This window comes from Mangifera indica, chromosome 2, assembly GCF_011075055.1.
Source record: "Mangifera indica cultivar Alphonso chromosome 2, CATAS_Mindica_2.1, whole genome shotgun sequence".
Taxonomy (NCBI): Eukaryota; Viridiplantae; Streptophyta; class Magnoliopsida; order Sapindales; family Anacardiaceae; genus Mangifera; species Mangifera indica.
The window spans coordinates 10065018-10082757 of NC_058138.1; the positions used below are offsets into that span (position 1 = coordinate 10065018).

At 31.2% G+C, this 17740-nt stretch overlaps 2 protein-coding genes across 3 annotated transcripts; one reads left to right on the forward strand and one right to left on the reverse strand.

Annotated features, from left to right (window-relative positions):
* Positions 1-5429: 5429 nt before the first annotated feature.
* Positions 5430-10911, reverse strand: LOC123209479 (uncharacterized sugar kinase slr0537). The gene is made up of 5 exons (XM_044627554.1): positions 10384-10911; positions 9401-9663; positions 9111-9228; positions 8079-8287; positions 5430-6041 (listed from the first exon to the last, which is right to left on the reverse strand). Exons 1-5 carry the CDS (start codon positions 10756-10758, stop codon positions 5588-5590), a joined length of 1419 nt encoding a protein of 472 aa, XP_044483489.1. The 5' UTR covers positions 10759-10911; the 3' UTR covers positions 5430-5587.
* Positions 10912-15101: 4190 nt separating this feature from the next.
* Positions 15102-16678, forward strand: LOC123203748 (protein CDI-like). 2 transcript variants are annotated; one of them, XM_044620225.1, is made up of 2 exons: positions 15102-15255; positions 15616-16678. In XM_044620225.1, exon 2 carries the CDS (start codon positions 15626-15628, stop codon positions 16397-16399), a length of 774 nt encoding a protein of 257 aa, XP_044476160.1. In that variant the 5' UTR covers positions 15102-15255; positions 15616-15625; the 3' UTR covers positions 16400-16678. The 2 variants fall into 2 exon arrangements, with proteins under 2 accessions (XP_044476160.1, XP_044476155.1); XM_044620220.1 differs by having other exon boundaries at positions 15122-15286.
* The last annotated feature ends 1062 nt before the right edge of the window (positions 16679-17740 follow it).

Below are 17740 nucleotides of genomic sequence, written 5' to 3' on the forward strand. Positions count from 1 at the left end.
CTGAGTATATTACCGCTTCAGAAGTTGTGAAAGAGGTCGTTTGGATGGGTAAATTTGCCACAGAGTTGGGCATGGTCCCTCAGATGAGTCAACTAGTAATTATATTCTATGACAATACTAGTGCCATTACACAGGCAAAAAAACTAAGAGCGCATCAAAAGTCAAAACATGTTTAACGAAATATCACATCTTGAGAGAATTCGTTAGAGTTAGAGATATTGTCATTCAGAAGATTGCTTCAGCAGACAATCTTACAGATCCACTAACTAAAGCACTGATGCAAAGACTATTGGACCAACGTCTAAAGAGGATAGGCATTAGGTACAACAGCGATTGGCTTTAGTGTAAGTGGGAGTTCTTGTTAGAATATACCCTAAAAACCAATCGCTCTGTTGGTTTTAAGGGTTGTATATTTTGCATATACATTATTAATACAAGAAGAGTTCTGTCATACTTCACATGTTTTCGTGTCACTTTTATATCTATGTTGTAGTTGTATATTACATCCATATTAGCTACATGCATATGACATGTGAAAGGTCTCGATGAGTTTTAATAAACGTCATCAAATCGTTCCCTGCATAGGCAATCTGTTTAGGTAATAGCATTGCATAGTGGGTGTGTGCTATATCACCACAGTATATCAGTAGATGATATTAGACATGATGGATATACACATGGGTAAACAATAAAACCGTTTGATGGTTAGAAAATTGATCAAAGGTTATTATATTATATTGTTTATCGAATGTGACCGTTGAACGATGATCACATGGGCATTAATATGTAGTCAATGATACATCGTAAATCATACTAGTGTATAGATCCTTTAACTTGAGATATCACAGTTGTGTTTTGTTCCAAAACGTATGGTTCATACGGTGTATACCACGAGGCTAATCATGTCTCATTCAGAAGTCGCTTTGATCATATGTTGCTTGAGCGAGAGGACAAGTGATGATCATATAGGGATCCGTCAGCTCGACTACTCCCAAGTTCTCATACGAATATCGAGAAACATGAAAATCTAAGACACTAGCCAGTGTAGATAAAAGTCCACATGAAAAGAGTTTCGATATGGCACATTCTGAGGTATGACTTGATATTCGAAAAGATTAAATCTTGGATTTTGACATTCCATGAATCTAAGTTTAATCGAGATGTAATGACGGAGGGATTGGACTACATGGTAAGTGTGAGTAAGAAAGGTTCAATTGACATTATGTGAAGCTTGTACCTCATTGTGATGTAGGGGTTAGGGACATTGCTAGATGACACCACATGATCAGTGGGAGCTTCGTTTTATAGCGAAAAATGAAGTATATTGGTTAACGACAGTTTTGAGTTATACAGTGATATAATGAAATGTATCGTCTGATATAGGGCCCACGGCTACGTCACTATGAACCTTGAAGGTCACACCCATATTTCAAGGAAGAAAATGGTGTTATAAAGCTGAAAATATTTATCCATGGTTGGCTAGCACTTTCCAAGGATAAAAATTGTGTTTTTCGAATAAGGTTCGAAAAAGAGGCAAAATTGTCATTTTGCACCTTTTAAATTGTTTAGAAAGTTACATGAATAATTTTAGACACAAATTATTCAATAAGTGTCAAATTATGACTTACTCTTAATTATCAAATAATGAGAATTGAACACATGTTTTAACTTGATAAATATCAAGTTTAGTTTAATGAAAAAAAAATGTAGAAAAATATTACATTTTTCTCTTCCTTTTCTTTTTCTTTTATTGGGAAAGCTTCTCTTTTTCTTCCATTTTTCCTCCTTGAAGGGTGCAAGTCAAGAGATCACTTATTTTAGTGATTCAAGCTTCCAAACTTCAAATCAAATTACAAGGTACAAGGTAGTTTACATGTTTTTATGTTTTATTTCTTGAAACAACATGTAAATTTTATATTACCATTGTTACATATGATGTGAACATAAATTAAAAATTTTAATTTTCTTGCCAAAATCCTTCAATAATTACTTTGTATGTTCATAATAAATATATTTTAAAACAAGTATTGTGATCAGGGTTTTAAGATTGTACATTTTTATAAAATTTTAATTTCACTGCATTGTCGGTTAATGGCAACCTAAAACCTTACAATGTCAATCTTAGCTTAGGCCTTAATAACCTTTATGGATGGCCTATGTCAGGGTACAAGGATGTCAAGTTATGACCACACCGAGATTCACCAATGGAACTCCAAGTTTATCAGTTTTATATGTTATTTAGGGTATCACGGTTGGTTAGCCCAATAGGCCATACGGCATATACGTAAGGCATGATATTAAGTAGATATGCAAAGTGTCATTTGTTTTCATTATGGCATTAGAGATGTCGAGATCAACATAGGCCTTACCAGTCTATGTGAGATGGCTTATCTATACAAGGCACAAAGATGTCAAGAATAGACAAATGAGCAAGATAAATAGTCAAAAACATCCATTTCAACCATAAATATGTTTAATGATGGAACACCAAGATTTCAGTTTTATGTTTTGTGCAGAGTACCAAGGTGTCACCAGCTTATTGAGTGTTTTTACTTTTGCGCTCTTTTTGGTAATTTTGCAAGCAGAGACAAGTAGTAGGGCATGCAGAGGAGCCAATGGTCTGTCAAGTTGTTGCATGAGGGTGTGAGGCAAAATCATTATTTTTAGAAATTATGTCATATGGTGTTTTTGTTTCCATTTATGCATTGTAGGAATTCTTAGTTACTTTCGGACATTTATTTTGTAATAATGAAGGGTTTTATTGCATTTAAAGTATTTATCTAGTTAAAACCTTCTTGCACACTTTTAATGGTAAGTGTATTAATTACATGCTCTGAAGTTCTGTTATTTTAAGTTAAGAAATCAAGCAGTGCATGTCTCTCTGACAATATTTCATGTAGGGCTATGTTGCTGGAAAGGAGTGTTACATTAATGCACGAGACACTTTAATGATTTTAAGTCGAAAGATCATATGTATCACCGTCCATTAAAGGATGTGCTTCACAAACACTAGAGTTATTATCTATGCGAAATCCTTTAGTGAATCAATCTAGTTATCATGTAGTCAACATGCATCCATATGATTTTTATTTTTCTTTTTGCTAAGCACATGCATCCATATGTTGCACAAATTATTACAAACAAGCTCAACATATAAAATCTCTCGCTACCTTTTGGTAGGGTTGTTCAACATAATGATAGTCTTCTCATGTTATCTATGCCTTTGCTCAAGATAATGTTGGGCTACTGACATCATAGTTATCAGTATCGTATGATATATGATACGTATCATATAATACAATATGATACAAATAAAAAATAATATGTATCTTTAGATGTATTGAAAATTGATATGATATGGTATGTGTGTCATACAATACAATACGTATCAGTCTGTATTAGTGAAATTAACGATACGGACCGATATACATTTTTGAACTAAGTTGGTCATGCAATTAAAGGTGGATACAAATTGGGTTAAGCTTAAAAATCCTTTTACTCAAGTTTAGCTTAAATATAACATGATTTGATTAGTGGCTCAGTTCGGATTTATAGTTTGAATATATGGTTTAGATTAATGGATTGAGTTAATGGCTTAATGACAAAACGACATTATTTTACCAAATAATAGACAAAACTATAGATTCGAGCCAAACTTACGGCAAACCGAACCAAACATACCCTAACTTAAGTTCAACTTGGTTCCAAAATTGAATAAAATCTTTTGATTCAAATTTAATTCGAATTTAAATTAAACAAATTTAAACCAGATTGAACCAAACCGAGTCAAGTTGGCTCCTGAGATCAAGCTAACCAAATTCAGATGTAACTCAAAATCGAGTCACCCAACTGAATCTATTTCCTTTTGTAAAGCAATAATAATTTTTTTTGTTGTAATTGGGTATTTAATATATAAATAAATATTTCTATTTATTTTTTTATTGCATTACTTTTTTTGCATAATGAAATTTAATTATAGTTTTTAATCTATATTCTTTTTTGACTAAGCTAGTAACAATTTGATAAGATAATTTTAGTCTTTCATTTATGTTTTAGAAACATTGGTGACATTATATAGAAATGAAAAAAAATATATAAAAAATTTTTGATTTAATTTTTAGAATTTTTTATTATTTTATTTCAAAAAAGTATATCATACGATATATGATACATGATATGAAAAATTAGGCTTTTAATATACGATACAATACATAATTTTACTACCATAACTAACGTTTCTAGATTGGCCACCTCATATACTCATAAGGACTTGATAATTAAACTACACAATGATCCCGTTGTCGTAGTTCTATCAATCTAAATATGATATCCTTAGGCAAATCTCATATTGGTAAAATGCGAGAGAGATGTAGGGTTTGTATGTGTGCATCCCACATTGTTTTAGGATGCTAAAATGTGATTGGTAAAATAATTTATGAGTTTTTCAAGCGGTTCAAGACATGTTTTGGGTTATAAAGCCTAAAAACAAAATCATGATGGACAATGCATCCAAAGTGGACAATATTTTGACTGTGGACCGAGTTGTTGGATCAGAGATATTACACTAAAAGCATTTGTCACATACATATACATTTTACACATGTATAACTAGATGAAGAATCATCATTTATTAATTAAAACTATGATAAAACGTTTGAACAAAATCACAATTGTAGCCTCAATGATTGGCTTTAGAACACCTAGTTTAATTGTCAATTGATTTTCTAAGTGTCTTAGGTATCGGTGTTATGATACCTTAAGAATATGAATATCTTCTAACCACCTCAGAATATCTTTTTGCTTTCAATTAGGGTTTGATCCTTTCATTTTGCATGAATACTTTTGACTAGTTGAGTTCTTGTCTTAACTTTGGGTTTCCTAGAGGAAGAAGAAAAAGATATTGCTTAAATTGGTTGAGTATATACTCCATTAATTAATTATATATATTAACATAATATATGCGTTACCTCTATACCACTTGCAATAAGACTAGGTCAGTCAAAATAAGAATTTTGACTTTGCTTCTGTAAAGTTATAATCTCTTCCTAACAAAATTAGTTTAGTCTTAACCGTATAATTATAATGAGGCTTTATATATAGCAAATTTTCTTTTATTATTAGTACACCCATTATTATATATATATATAAGAAAAGATTTGGTTGTAAGACAATTATTGTACATATGATATTTTAAAATCCCTCAATAAATTGGGTATTTTTTTACTTGGAATTGGATGTCCAGAATCTTATTGAAAATCATATTTAATTATAGTATTCAATACTAAAATATAAAATTCATGAGTTATATAGTAGTTGATTCAATAATATCACCTTAATTATATAGTATGTGATACATAAATAAATGTCTACTTATTGATAATTATTATTTCAAATGGAAATTGGGTAATTAAGGTTTTTGCCAAATTATATCTTGAGAATACAACCAACATTATTAAATTATATTACTAAGACCTGGCAATTTTTTAGCCGGTAATCAATGTATAATGATAATGTACAATGTTACAGAGCTATCAACAAATGAATAATACTGCCTACAAAATGAACTTGATGGGACCAAGGCTCCCAATTACAAGCTGGAAATATGATCAGAACCAACATCCGATGTTACACTTGAACCCTCAAGATGGTATGCAAATGTCTCTGCTAGCTCACCCGCATGAAGCACGCTGAGTCGGGTCCCCTGTTGCCCTACAACTGTGGCAGCAATTCTAGCTGCTAAAGTACCCATTCCTTTTAAGTCCGAAATGCCCCGTAATATACTGTATAAAATACCAGATGCATATGCATCACCAGCACCGCAAGTGTCAATGGGAACACATGGCGAAGGAGGTATATATAGAGCTTCTCCCTTCACACCAATGTAAGAGCCTCTTGGCCCATCAGTAACTGAGACTAAGGGAACAAAGTGGCTGAGGTACCTGGTGGCTGAGTCAGGGCTTTCTTTCGAGGAGAAATGACAGAAAGCTCTTGCCTCATCACTGTTGGCAAAAACGATATCCGCATAGTTTCCAACTATTTCCCTGAGAAAAAAGTTAGGTATTCATTTGAATCCAAGAGAATGCAGGTCCATCATATGAACAAGATTCCTTCACATTGGCAACACGCATAATGACCATATTATATCAAATGCACAAGTAAACAAATTCTGGAAATAAAAGCACCCGACTCTAACACAAATGGGAGCATTTTTTTTATAAAATGCATTCCATCATCATGGAGCTATAATAAGTAAACAAATTCTGGAAATAAAAGCACCAGACTCCAACACAAATGTGAGCACTTTGGTTTGTAAAATGCATTCCATCATCATGGAGCTAAAATATACAAGATGTGAACTCTTTTCTTTTTTCGCTTTTTAAAGACTCTTTAGGACTAATATCCAAGGTCAGTCATCCAAAGAGATTTGATCCTCCAACCCCTTGGTCAGAAAACAACAGGTACTCCTTGAAGTCATCAAAAGATTTTCCACTTAGCAAAATATCAGTAAGGATATACAAAATTTTAGGATCAAGTGCTTCTTTCTCTAAATTGCTTATAATAAATGTGATATTCAAGAGCATACTTCAAACTTGACAATATCGATATTCAACCTCTCTCATTAGCTTAGTATTTTTTGTAGGTCGATTCACAGCCCAATGATAATATAAAATCCAGAGAATGTCCTAAAACATTGTTACCATTTTAAAGTTAAAATACTTGTTGAGATTTTGAGAAAGTATAGAGTAAAAGAATTTAAATATACGCCAAAACATTCCTAAATTCAACAGATATTAAACATGAATCATGGATATCACAATTTACTAAGTATATCACAGGAAATAAATATGAAAAACCTTCAACTCCATCCACAAATACCATATCCCAATAATAAAGGATGAGGCTCAAAAATTTACTCTTTACTCAAATTGTTGGCAAATATTTAAGATTGTTTATCCAGAAAGATCTAATGGTTAGAAAGATAGTGATTAGCATTAAAGATGAGAACCTTTTTACTTGGCTTTCAAAACCATTGGTCTACGGTAAATTAATGGCCCTAAATTTGTCAAAAAATTCAGTCTCAAGTATGTACATACACACACACACACACATACATAGAAGAATCTCAAGGACTAATATTCCCATAAATTATTACACTATTTTTAGACCATTGGATTAAAGCAATTTGAATTTTTTGAATCAAATCAAGCATATATTAAATCCAAGTTGCATTAGTTATCCATTCCTATGTTAACACATTGATTAAGACTGCAGTATCTACCAATAAAAAGAATTAGACAGCTGCACAAAGCACAAAGCAATCATAATAATTCTTCCAAATACTTAATACCAATGTTTTCAATGTGGAACTGGATGTCAACCCAGTGAGGGGGGCGGTCCAATTTAACCAGTGGCTGGACCGGTGAACTATTTAAATAAATATTCAAAATAATTTTGCATAATTAATTATTAAATATATAATATAAATTGATATAATATAAAAATATACTTAGCCTGACATACACATATTATATTAATGGATTAGGTGTTGAGTTCAAGTTGCAACAAGTTCAAATACAAAAAATACGTTAAATAAGAAAAACAAACTTCCATGTGACCTAGCGGTTTTTCCCACTTTATGCAAAGGTTGAAACCCGAGTTTGAGTCTCAACCTTTTAAAAAAATCAATAGCCAACTATTAATTACAACTTAACTCCATACATAATGCCAAAGTTAGATAACTAATAACCATATCTAAAAGGTTTATTACATTTCCTATAGGTCATGACTAGATTTTTTATCTTTTTGTTATTGTTTATCTTGGATTTATTATTTTAAAATAATAAATAAACAAAAGTTCTACATTTCATCCAATATATGAGGAGCATATTGATTGATATGTTTGCTCTTTTTTCATAATTAATCATGTCTACCTGATAGCATAGTCAGAATTAATAATTATCTCCATTTCCACCAAAAGATGAACTCTAAATTTATTCCCTGATGAATCTTTGAATGAATAAACTGTCAAACAACATAAAAGACATACAGATAATTGACAAATGGAATAAAAGTCTAACCAGAAATCATCATAATGTCTCTCAATGCAGGTCACATCTGATGCTGTTACTGCAACAAGAGCACCCATGCTGCGAGCCACTTCACAAGCTTTTGTAATTGTTTTGATCGTATCAGGAAATTCAAACAAATAGCCTTCAACAACAAGTATATTTGTCTTGGAAATTAGACTAGCCAAGGAAGGATCATAGTTGATAGTTGATGATGTACCCTGAAATCATCATATAGAGAGGGTAAAATATTAGGATTTTATTTGACTAACCAAATATGTTATACACATAGCTAAATAAACAATAAAACTATGAGTACTTATAATGAGTACAAATTCAATACCACTTACCATATGATTAAGTGATTTCAAATTAAAGATAAAATAATATCTAATCACATAGTGACATCATTATTAGTATTCAAATTGATATTCATTATAACTGTACATAAGATCACACCCAAATAAAACTAAGGCTACAGAAAATTTTCTCCGGCATAAAACTTAAATGGAAAATTTAAGCACAGGAACAAAACAATTAACAACTTTCACAAGCAGCCAAAATAAATTGTTCCTTTGTCAGCACTGTGATTTAAATAATTAATAACTTGATAGAATAGCAATTCCATAAAGAGATTTTCACAGAATTTTTTAGCAATTAATATTACAGTCAGGCTAGACAATACTTCCACTTCCAATTTGAACTTGGATCCTTAGAATTGATGGGAAGAAAACCTTCAATCAATCAATAATTATAGTTCCACAAAAAATTTAACTATCAAAAGATTTAAATAAGCACATATGCATTAACTAAAAAGAAATTCCAGATAGAATTAAATATAATTTAAAAGTTGCACAAGCATCAAGCTAAGGATTCTGTAACTTATAATCAAGCATATATTTACAAGTTCACAACTCAAAAGCTTGAAGAAATAACTAAATTCAACAACTTTATCTCTTGGAAAAAATAATATTCAAAATACTATAACCTTCAAACCTGAAATAAAATTTATAAGTTATCTACAATAATAAACAGATATATGACCTGATATGCAAGCATTGTGCGTTGGGCATCTGGAGTGGTGAGAACTATCACTGTTCCTGTTGTTCCATCCTTGATGGGTGCAGAGCAAAAATTCACATTTGCCCGTTGCAGTTTTGCCCTATAGAACATATTAAGTGACTTAATAACCCTCAAAATATCCTATACAAATTCAATTCAACCAAATGAGTAATGAAATTCCACGATTTCTCTAGCAAGTAGATTGGTCAACACACTATTGAAACAAGGTTGAGAAAAAATTTAACAATCAAGTATAATCACACAAGTCTAACCTGTAGAAGCCACCCAATGGATCACTACCCACACTGCCTGCCATAGCTACATTCAGAGCAGGGCCTCCAATGGGCTTACCACCAAGCCTTGCCAAGGCAACCAGGCTGTTAGATAGAGATCCACCAGCAGCAGCCTTATAGCTGCAGCCATCCATTGCGCGCAAAACCCTACCTCTCTCTTCATGATTTACAACCTTCCTTGTTCCCTTCTCTAATCCCAATCTCTCCAAAAATTCATCATCAACCACACCAGAAAAGTCTACCTAAAACATCAATATAGACATGCAATTCTGAGATTGATAAATTAATTCATAAATATAGTCTACCTAAAACATCAATATTCAAGAAATGATTCTAAAAGCATTAAGAAGCATCCTAATCCCTATTAAAATCATAAATTTATAACCAAAAAAAAAAGTTTTCTCCAGAATTTTATCTTTATCCAAGGCTCGGAAAATCTTAATTCCTTAGGCAAAAAAGATTTCCACCTAATAGCCTTACAGAATTATTCAATTTCAAAACTTTTCGTCTAAATTTCTTCAAGCAACCAGACACAAAAAGATGAATTACATCGGAAATAATGACGTTAGAATACAAATTTCAAGTCTTCTATATTTTCTAGCTTTCCTCCTACAGATGTTGAAGATTCAAACAAAGCATAATATATGGACACAAACTCCAAAATGTAACCAAATAACCAAAAGAGAGAAGGGATGAAATTTTCTTATCTTTTTAAACAACATCTCAAAGTCTCAATATTTCTAAATGTTGTAGCTTTTTTTCCTTATTTGTTCCAAAACCAAACAGAGAATAACACATAAACACACAAACTTTAAGATGTAACCCGGTAAGCAAAGGAGAGAAGGGTTTTCAAAAAATACCGGAAAAGTTGCAATTTTCCTATGTTTTGAATCTTGTCTCCCTCAAATTTTTCTCAAGAAACTAACTGAAAACAAAAAGCAAAAGGAGGAAATAAAAATTACCATGGCTTGACCAAGGCCCAAAACATCCCATCTCTCAGGCAAAGAAGAAGATGACCCACTTATCTCCTTCAACTCTTCCTCTTCTTCTTCTTCTTCAGTATCACCATCAGTCTCCTCTTCATCATCTTCAGACTTGCCAAAATCTCCCCTTTTGTCACTTCTACACTTAGAAGCAGACGAAACCCACAAAAACCCTCGTGACCTTTTCCCCATAAAAGCAAGCTTTAAATTCTTTCCACCTCCAAAAGTCAATAATTTAAGAGTTGTAGCCGCATGAGGAATTTGATGATGAAGATATAAAGAAGAGTAAGGATAAAGAGAAAAAGTAGGAGAGGAAATAGGAGAAGTAGAAGAAGAGAGAAAAGGGAGAGACATTGATTAATGGATTGTAGTAAAATAATTTAATGAATGAAAGCTTCTCTCTTAGGATGCAGAAGCGCGCATATCCATTCACAAAGGCTGAGCTTCATTCAACAACGTACGGCTCCCTCCTATTTTATCTACAGTCTTCCTGCCGGCCCTTTCTCTGTGTACAATTCTATTTTTATTTTTTCCCAACTTTTCTTTTTCCTAGTAATAATAATTGTAAGGTGTAAAATACTTTCAAATAACAATATGACAATTACAATTTATAATAATTAAGTCGTATTCTTTTATATTTTTTAATATATTAAAATTAGATAAAAATACAAAAATACAATAAAAATTATATATACATTTAATTTTGAATAATCAGTATTAAAATATACTGTTTAAACACTGAAATTGATGGATTTAAGTTAAAATATTTGTGATATCTAACGGTAATGGTAGTGCAACATGGACACACCGGAGCCACACGTTCCGTGTATTTTATTTTTAAAAATTAAAAAAATTTCATCTATCACTTAATAGAAAAAATTAAATTGTATAACTAAAGTACTGAAATTTATTTAGGAACACTTTAATCAAATTACGTAATATGGCTTAATGCATAATAAATATAAGGTCAAATTAACTATTTCCCACCCAAGGTTTGGTGAAATAATGTCCCACCATTTTAAGTTTGAAAAACTAATTTTTCATCTATCTTCCACTTTCATTAAATTATATTATATGAAAAGCATAAGGGTCAGTTTAACACAAATTATAATTTTCTCTTATCAATGATATTTACACATTTGTTCTTCTTCATTTTCTCATTTTTAGAAATTTAAGATATCATAAACATGAATATCTTCATGCACAACTATATATGACGCTATTTTCATATAAATTTGAACATATCATGATCGTGTCTGTCCTTTAGATAGTTGTGCATGCATGTCTAGAACTCTATTTTTAGGCTATTATGCATATGAGCTAACCTATACTTGGTTTCCAACGTTTCAACACAATCTCATCATGTTTTGAGCATTTGATTATGCATAAAAATAAGTTTTGCATATCATAAATAAGAACATTCTACAACATCCTATCCTTCTACATAATATATCAAAATCACAACAAACATGAAATCTTTTGTTAGAAATTTCTTAATATGGGCTAATATTAATTATGATTTTGATTTAATAAAACTGGGTAATTGAATAGTCTAATAACAGTTTATAGATGGGTTTAAGTGATCAATAAAGATAAGCACAATATACTTAAAGATTATGATTTAGGTGGACAACACAAGTGTGGGTCTTAAGGTTTATTAGACCTTGATGGGGGGACAATTAACCTACTATAAATCGGTTAGGTCTTTGCTCCAAAACCTAATGCAGAATAAATGCAGTATAACTTACCTATTCAAAGCTGTTATTCAGAGAGGTTTTTGAAGTAGAAGACCAAGTCACATCGAGAGATGATCTCGACAGATAATTTAGGTGATTTCAATAGGTTTTATAGTTTCAAATTACATAAAAATCTAGGTATTTCTAAAACTCTAAAGTTTAATTCAATATTTTATAATCTATGCGTAGATCTTAAGATTGTAATTGAATGATTTATTTTATTTTGTTCTATGAAATAAATCCAATATCTTTGGCACAAACATAATCTATCAACCTATTCTACATATATCTTGCTATCCTTCAACCAAGATCATGTAAGGTTTCATATTACCAAATCTATAAAACTAACAATTCTTTCTTATATATACTATTATTACTCTAGATTCTTTTCATGGCAAATCACACATACTCTTCCTTAGATCTTCAAAGGAATTAACAAAATATGACATCACAATAATAGAATTATAAGCATAAAATTTTCAACTGATAGAAAAATAAATTATCCCTTCTTACTTGGATTTTATTTGAAAGATTAAATGTCATTTGATCTCTTTTCTTTATTGTTGGAAAACGTCACCAAAGTTGTTGTCAATCACCAAAAATTCAACTCATGCTCTCTCTTAAGTATATAAGAGTGAACGTAATATATAGGATAAGAATCCTTAAAAACCCAAAAATGTGCTTTATATAAACTTTCATTATAACACTTATAAGTATGTTTAAAATTACCCTTTAATGAAAAATATCATTTATTCACTAATTAAAAAATATCACAAAATCCCTAGTAGCCATTGCACCTATAAAATTCTAATTATTCTCCAATTATTGCAACACCTAGCAAATACGCCCAATAGATGAACAATACAAGTAGGTATGACCTAGCTCATAGGTGCCATCACCTACTAGGTTTTACTTCTATCAATTGGAAAATCTTTCATTTTTCAGTCAAAATCATATTTGCGAGCCACAAATCATAGCATAGACTAACAAAAAACATTTATTCATAAACTAATAACTAATTTTATTTATAAAATTGTAATATTCATAAGAAAAATTTGATAATTTAAACTAAAATGCAAAACATCCTACCCACAGGATATCTTTCAATTCCCAATAAAATTCATAATTTTCGAGCCATAATCATACCCTAGATTAACCAAAAACAGTTTTTTATCAACTAACAATCAAATTCAACTTAAAAAATGTGACATAATGTAAAACATTTTCATTAACTTTAAAATAAATTACTAAATCACTTAATAGTAACCTCAAGACCCATTTTAGCTCAATTTCGAGAAGAGATGAGTGAATTTTAGTTGAAAATCAACGGATTGTAGTTCAAATGCTGGTAGGCGAGATTTTTGTCAATAGACAATTTACAATTTAGGTCAATAGTGGTCAAACCTCCTTTAGATATTGGGGTAATTTGATAAATTGTGTTTTCTCGGTTATTTTAATAATACCTAGAGTATTGGTTAAAATCATATAGGTCCCTAGTTTAGCTAGTTTAATTAATTACTCATAGTCTTGTTAATTGGGCCGGTCAAGCCCAAGGCCTGATTGTTCGGATTAAAAAATTCAGGTAAGCCTGGACATAAAAATTTACCAATTAAGTTATCAGACTTAGGCTTAATCAAAGGTTGTTAATTTATATCAATATTATATTTATGTAGTATTTGTTAATATATTTAGATTGTTCAACCCCAAGGATAGATAGGGCCCGAAAAGTGTATGTTAATTTATATTAATATTATATTTATGTAGTTTTTGTTAATATGTTTCACAGTTAGAACTAGGGTCTGTAAATCTGGGTAATCAAACTAGTTAATTGAATTGAATTTCTGATTTTGGTGAAAAATGTGAACGAGACCAAATTCTACAAACTATAAACCGAACCGAAAATTTAGTTTTTATAATATTTAAAATCAATAACTGAACCAGTATTTTAAGTATCCTATTTTTTAGATTGGTTTATGGTTTGGGTATCGGTTTGGTTCAGTTTTTAAATATTTTTGCACACCCCTAGTTAGAACAAAATCAATTTGAAATAAGTTTTAATGTTACGTACATATGTGCAACTAATTCAAAATTTTTTAATTTTCCAAATTGAACTTTTATACATATATAATGGGATTACGAGATTTATCCAATCATATGTTTTCTAAATTATTTATATTTTAAGATTTAATTAGTTTACACATTAATTTGATGTTTGAAATCATCATTTTTTTATTTTCATAAGTTTTAAAGAAGATTAGATATAAATTATAATAGTAGTTTATGATTATTAGAATTGATTATTTTTTATTTAATGAGTGTCTTTTAATAGATTTTTTAAAATAACAAGGGGTATTTTTCAGCTTTTTAAAGTTACATGAAGCCTTATTTAATTTAATGAACGACTTGAACTAAAATTTTGAAGCTCTAATAGTTAAACCCAAAATCATAATCAGAAAAATTTAGATTTAAATAAGCTAGGCCTAGTTCGATAGAGCAATTCACAGGCCTAATTACCCATGTAAGAATTTGAAAGATAGTTTTTAATAGGCCAAAAACTTATTCCTATTTGAGCTATACTGAAATTTTAAATTCTTATATTTATTAAAACAATTAAAGTTTTATCACAATTTTCCCCTTCATATTTAAAAATTTATATTTTCTCTCAATTCAAAGTTTAAAAAATTACAAAAATCCCTTTAGGGTTTATTTATATTCTTTTGATATTGATTTTTTCTTTTTCAACCGTCGGCCATCCTTCCTTCCCCCTTATCTCTCCTCCAATTTCTCTTCCTTGTCTCTTCTACCGTTTTCAGCTAGAGATGAAAGCTTCGTCTTAGACGAAAGTCCTTTTGGCCATTTTTAATATTTAAATTTTGATAGAAAAAATAGAGAGAAATATAGGAGGGGACATCTCCGTGATTTACTAAAATAAAAAGAGAGACAGCTCAAATAATGCAACAATGCCCACGGTATATGAGTAAAACGGTTGAAGTGTAGACAGAAAACGACTTCCTCCTTCCCTTTGTATCTCTATTTAAGCCACTCACTCTACGCACATTTCCACCGCGCTTTCACTGAATTCTCTCCTTTCCTCTCCAGTCTCTTAATTTTTAACGTAAGTCTTCCTTCTTCAAGATCCATCTCAGGTACTTTTCTTCTCCGCATTTTAGATTTTGGGTTCATTTTTATTTACTGTTCAGCTTTTATGTATCGTCATTTTATGTTTTCATTCTTTGTCTGTTAATGTAATGGAATCTGCATTTCTTTTCATGTTTAATTCTTCTATCAATTTACGGAAAAACATAATTTAAAACCTTTTTTTTTGCTATACTATGTGCTATTCTATCAATTTACCGAAAAACATGAGAATCTTGATGGGCTTATATAGATTTAGTTTGTTTCATTTTTTATCTATTTAGCTTGTCGTTTATGTTAGGATCGTTGATTTATTAACAGTTTTGCAATCATTCTGCAGATCTTGTACAATGACTATGAGTAAGGGTAATGAACACCCTGTGACTTGTAATGGGGATGCAAAAATTAACAAACCCTTCAAGATATTTGTGGGTTATGATCCACGCGAGGATCTTGCTTATCAGGTGTGTCGCCATTCAATCTTGAAGCGCTCGTCCATTCCTGTTGAAATTACACCCATTGTGCAGTCAGATCTTCTAAAAAAAAGCCTATATTGGCGTAAACGAGACCAAACTGAGAGTACTGAGTTCTCCTTCTCTCGGTTCTTGACCCCTTACTTAGCGGATTATGATGGTTGGGCTATGTTTGTTGATTGTGATTTTCTGTACTTAACTGATATCAAGGAATTGATAGACTTGATTGATGATAAGTATGCTGTTATGTGTGTGCATCATGATTATAAACCTAAAGAAACCACAAAAATGGATGGGGCGGTGCAAACTGTGTATCCAAGGAAAAATTGGTCTTCAATGGTGTTGTATCATTGTGGTCACCCCAAAAATAAGGTGTTGACACCAGAAGTTGTGAACACACAAACGGGTGCATTTCTTCATAGGTTTCAGTGGCTTGAGGATGAAGAAATTGGATCTGTCCCATTTGTGTGGAATTTTCTTGAGGGGCATAACAGGGTTGTTGAGAATGATCCGACTACATTTCCAAAAGCGATACATTATACTCGTGGAGGACCGTGGTTTGAGGCTTGGAAGAACTGTGAGTTTGCAGATCTTTGGTTAAACGAGATGGAGGAGTACATGAAGGAAAGTAAGAAGACCATTGAGAATTAGGTTGTACCAATTGGTTGTGAATTAGATTTAGTTTTCGGGTTTACAAGTAATATTGACTTCCCTAGTGCTCATTCTTTGTGTTTGAATGTAATATTTGTATTCTTTTTTTGACTGCTCTTCTGTGGAGACATGAGTAATCCCTAGTAATTGTCACTAGCACTAGGTAGGCGCTGCAGGCACGCATATTCTTTATGTATGTATGTAATGCTTCATTGTTCATTTGTCTAGATACCATGCCCTTTTTACTTAATAGATTATAAATCAAACCAATTTATCATATTTGAAAGTTATGTGCCTTCTGTTTCTGGTAATATGTTATTTGCTTGGTAATTGTGTCTCGGAAGAGTTGTTTGAGTGATAATGAGCTGATAAAAGAAATGAGCTAGTGCTATCTGTTTGAAGACATGCCTCAATTTTTTTTTCAAATTCCTTTTACTCCTATTGTCAGTTTAATATTTTGGGCTTTTGCCTCTTCTTCTGAGGCATCTTGGGCCTTCTACACTAACAGAAAGTTGAGGTGGCTCATGTGTTTGTTTGATACTGAGAACTCAGAATAACTTGACCCTAAGGAGGTAATATAAGTGACCATGGAAGAGATTTTATATATAATTTGATATAGTAATTGTGAGGTTGGTTATTGGATTTGTGATTTTACTTTTTAGATGTGATTGGTTTAATCTTAATTAGGAATTTATGTGATAATAAATGTGCGTGGTGCAATTTAACATTTTATATGAACAAGATGTGAGAGGGAAAAAAATTCCAAGAGAAAATTACGGGTATGCGTAGTTTAAACCATAAGCAATCAGTGATATAAAAGCTTCACTTGCAAGAAACATTTGATGCCACATCTGCAATTGATTTTCTTTCTTATTCATTGTTTAATTTATTTATGTGGAATAATCCATGTGCATATGGCCCTCAGGAGCATAATATTCTTTGCTTGTACCAGGGGATAGGTTCTGATTTTATTTTATTTAAAAAAAAAAAACACATCCTTTCTTTCTTTTACATTATTTCTTTTTTCTTTTTCTTTCTTTTACATTTATTTTTTTTAAAGTTTCTTTCACATTTTTTTGTTGGATTCTTATACGCAATAGTCTCAAGTCCAAGCTTTTTTTTTTGTAGACTATTTCGTGGGTGATGTTATGCAGCACAAACAGAGAACTCAGTCCAATTAATTGGGCTATATACGGGTGTAACGCACTCTCCGTGTTGGCATATTAACTTTTTGGGCTATTGAGCTGACATTGGGACGACAATATGGAAAGTTATTTTAAGTTCTCATACAATTAATAGTAGGTAATAATTAAAATGAACATATTTTTAGGGGTCATAAAA

Excerpts from the sequence above, each read along its gene's own strand:
- LOC123209479 (XM_044627554.1), bottom strand. The coding sequence starts at position 10,758 with ATGTCTCTCCCTTTTCTCTCTTCTTCTACTTCTCCTATTTCCTCTCCT. Across the intron at positions 9,664-10,383 it reads TGGGCCTTGGTCAAGCCATG|GTAGACTTTTCTGGTGTGGT; the intron begins GTAATTTTTATT and ends TTGATGTTTTAG. Across the intron at positions 6,042-8,078 it reads AGACATTATGATGATTTCTG|GGAAATAGTTGGAAACTATG; the intron begins GTTAGACTTTTA and ends CTTTTTTCTCAG.
- LOC123203748 (XM_044620225.1), top strand. The coding sequence starts at position 15,626 with ATGACTATGAGTAAGGGTAATGAACACCCTGTGACTTGTAATGGGGAT.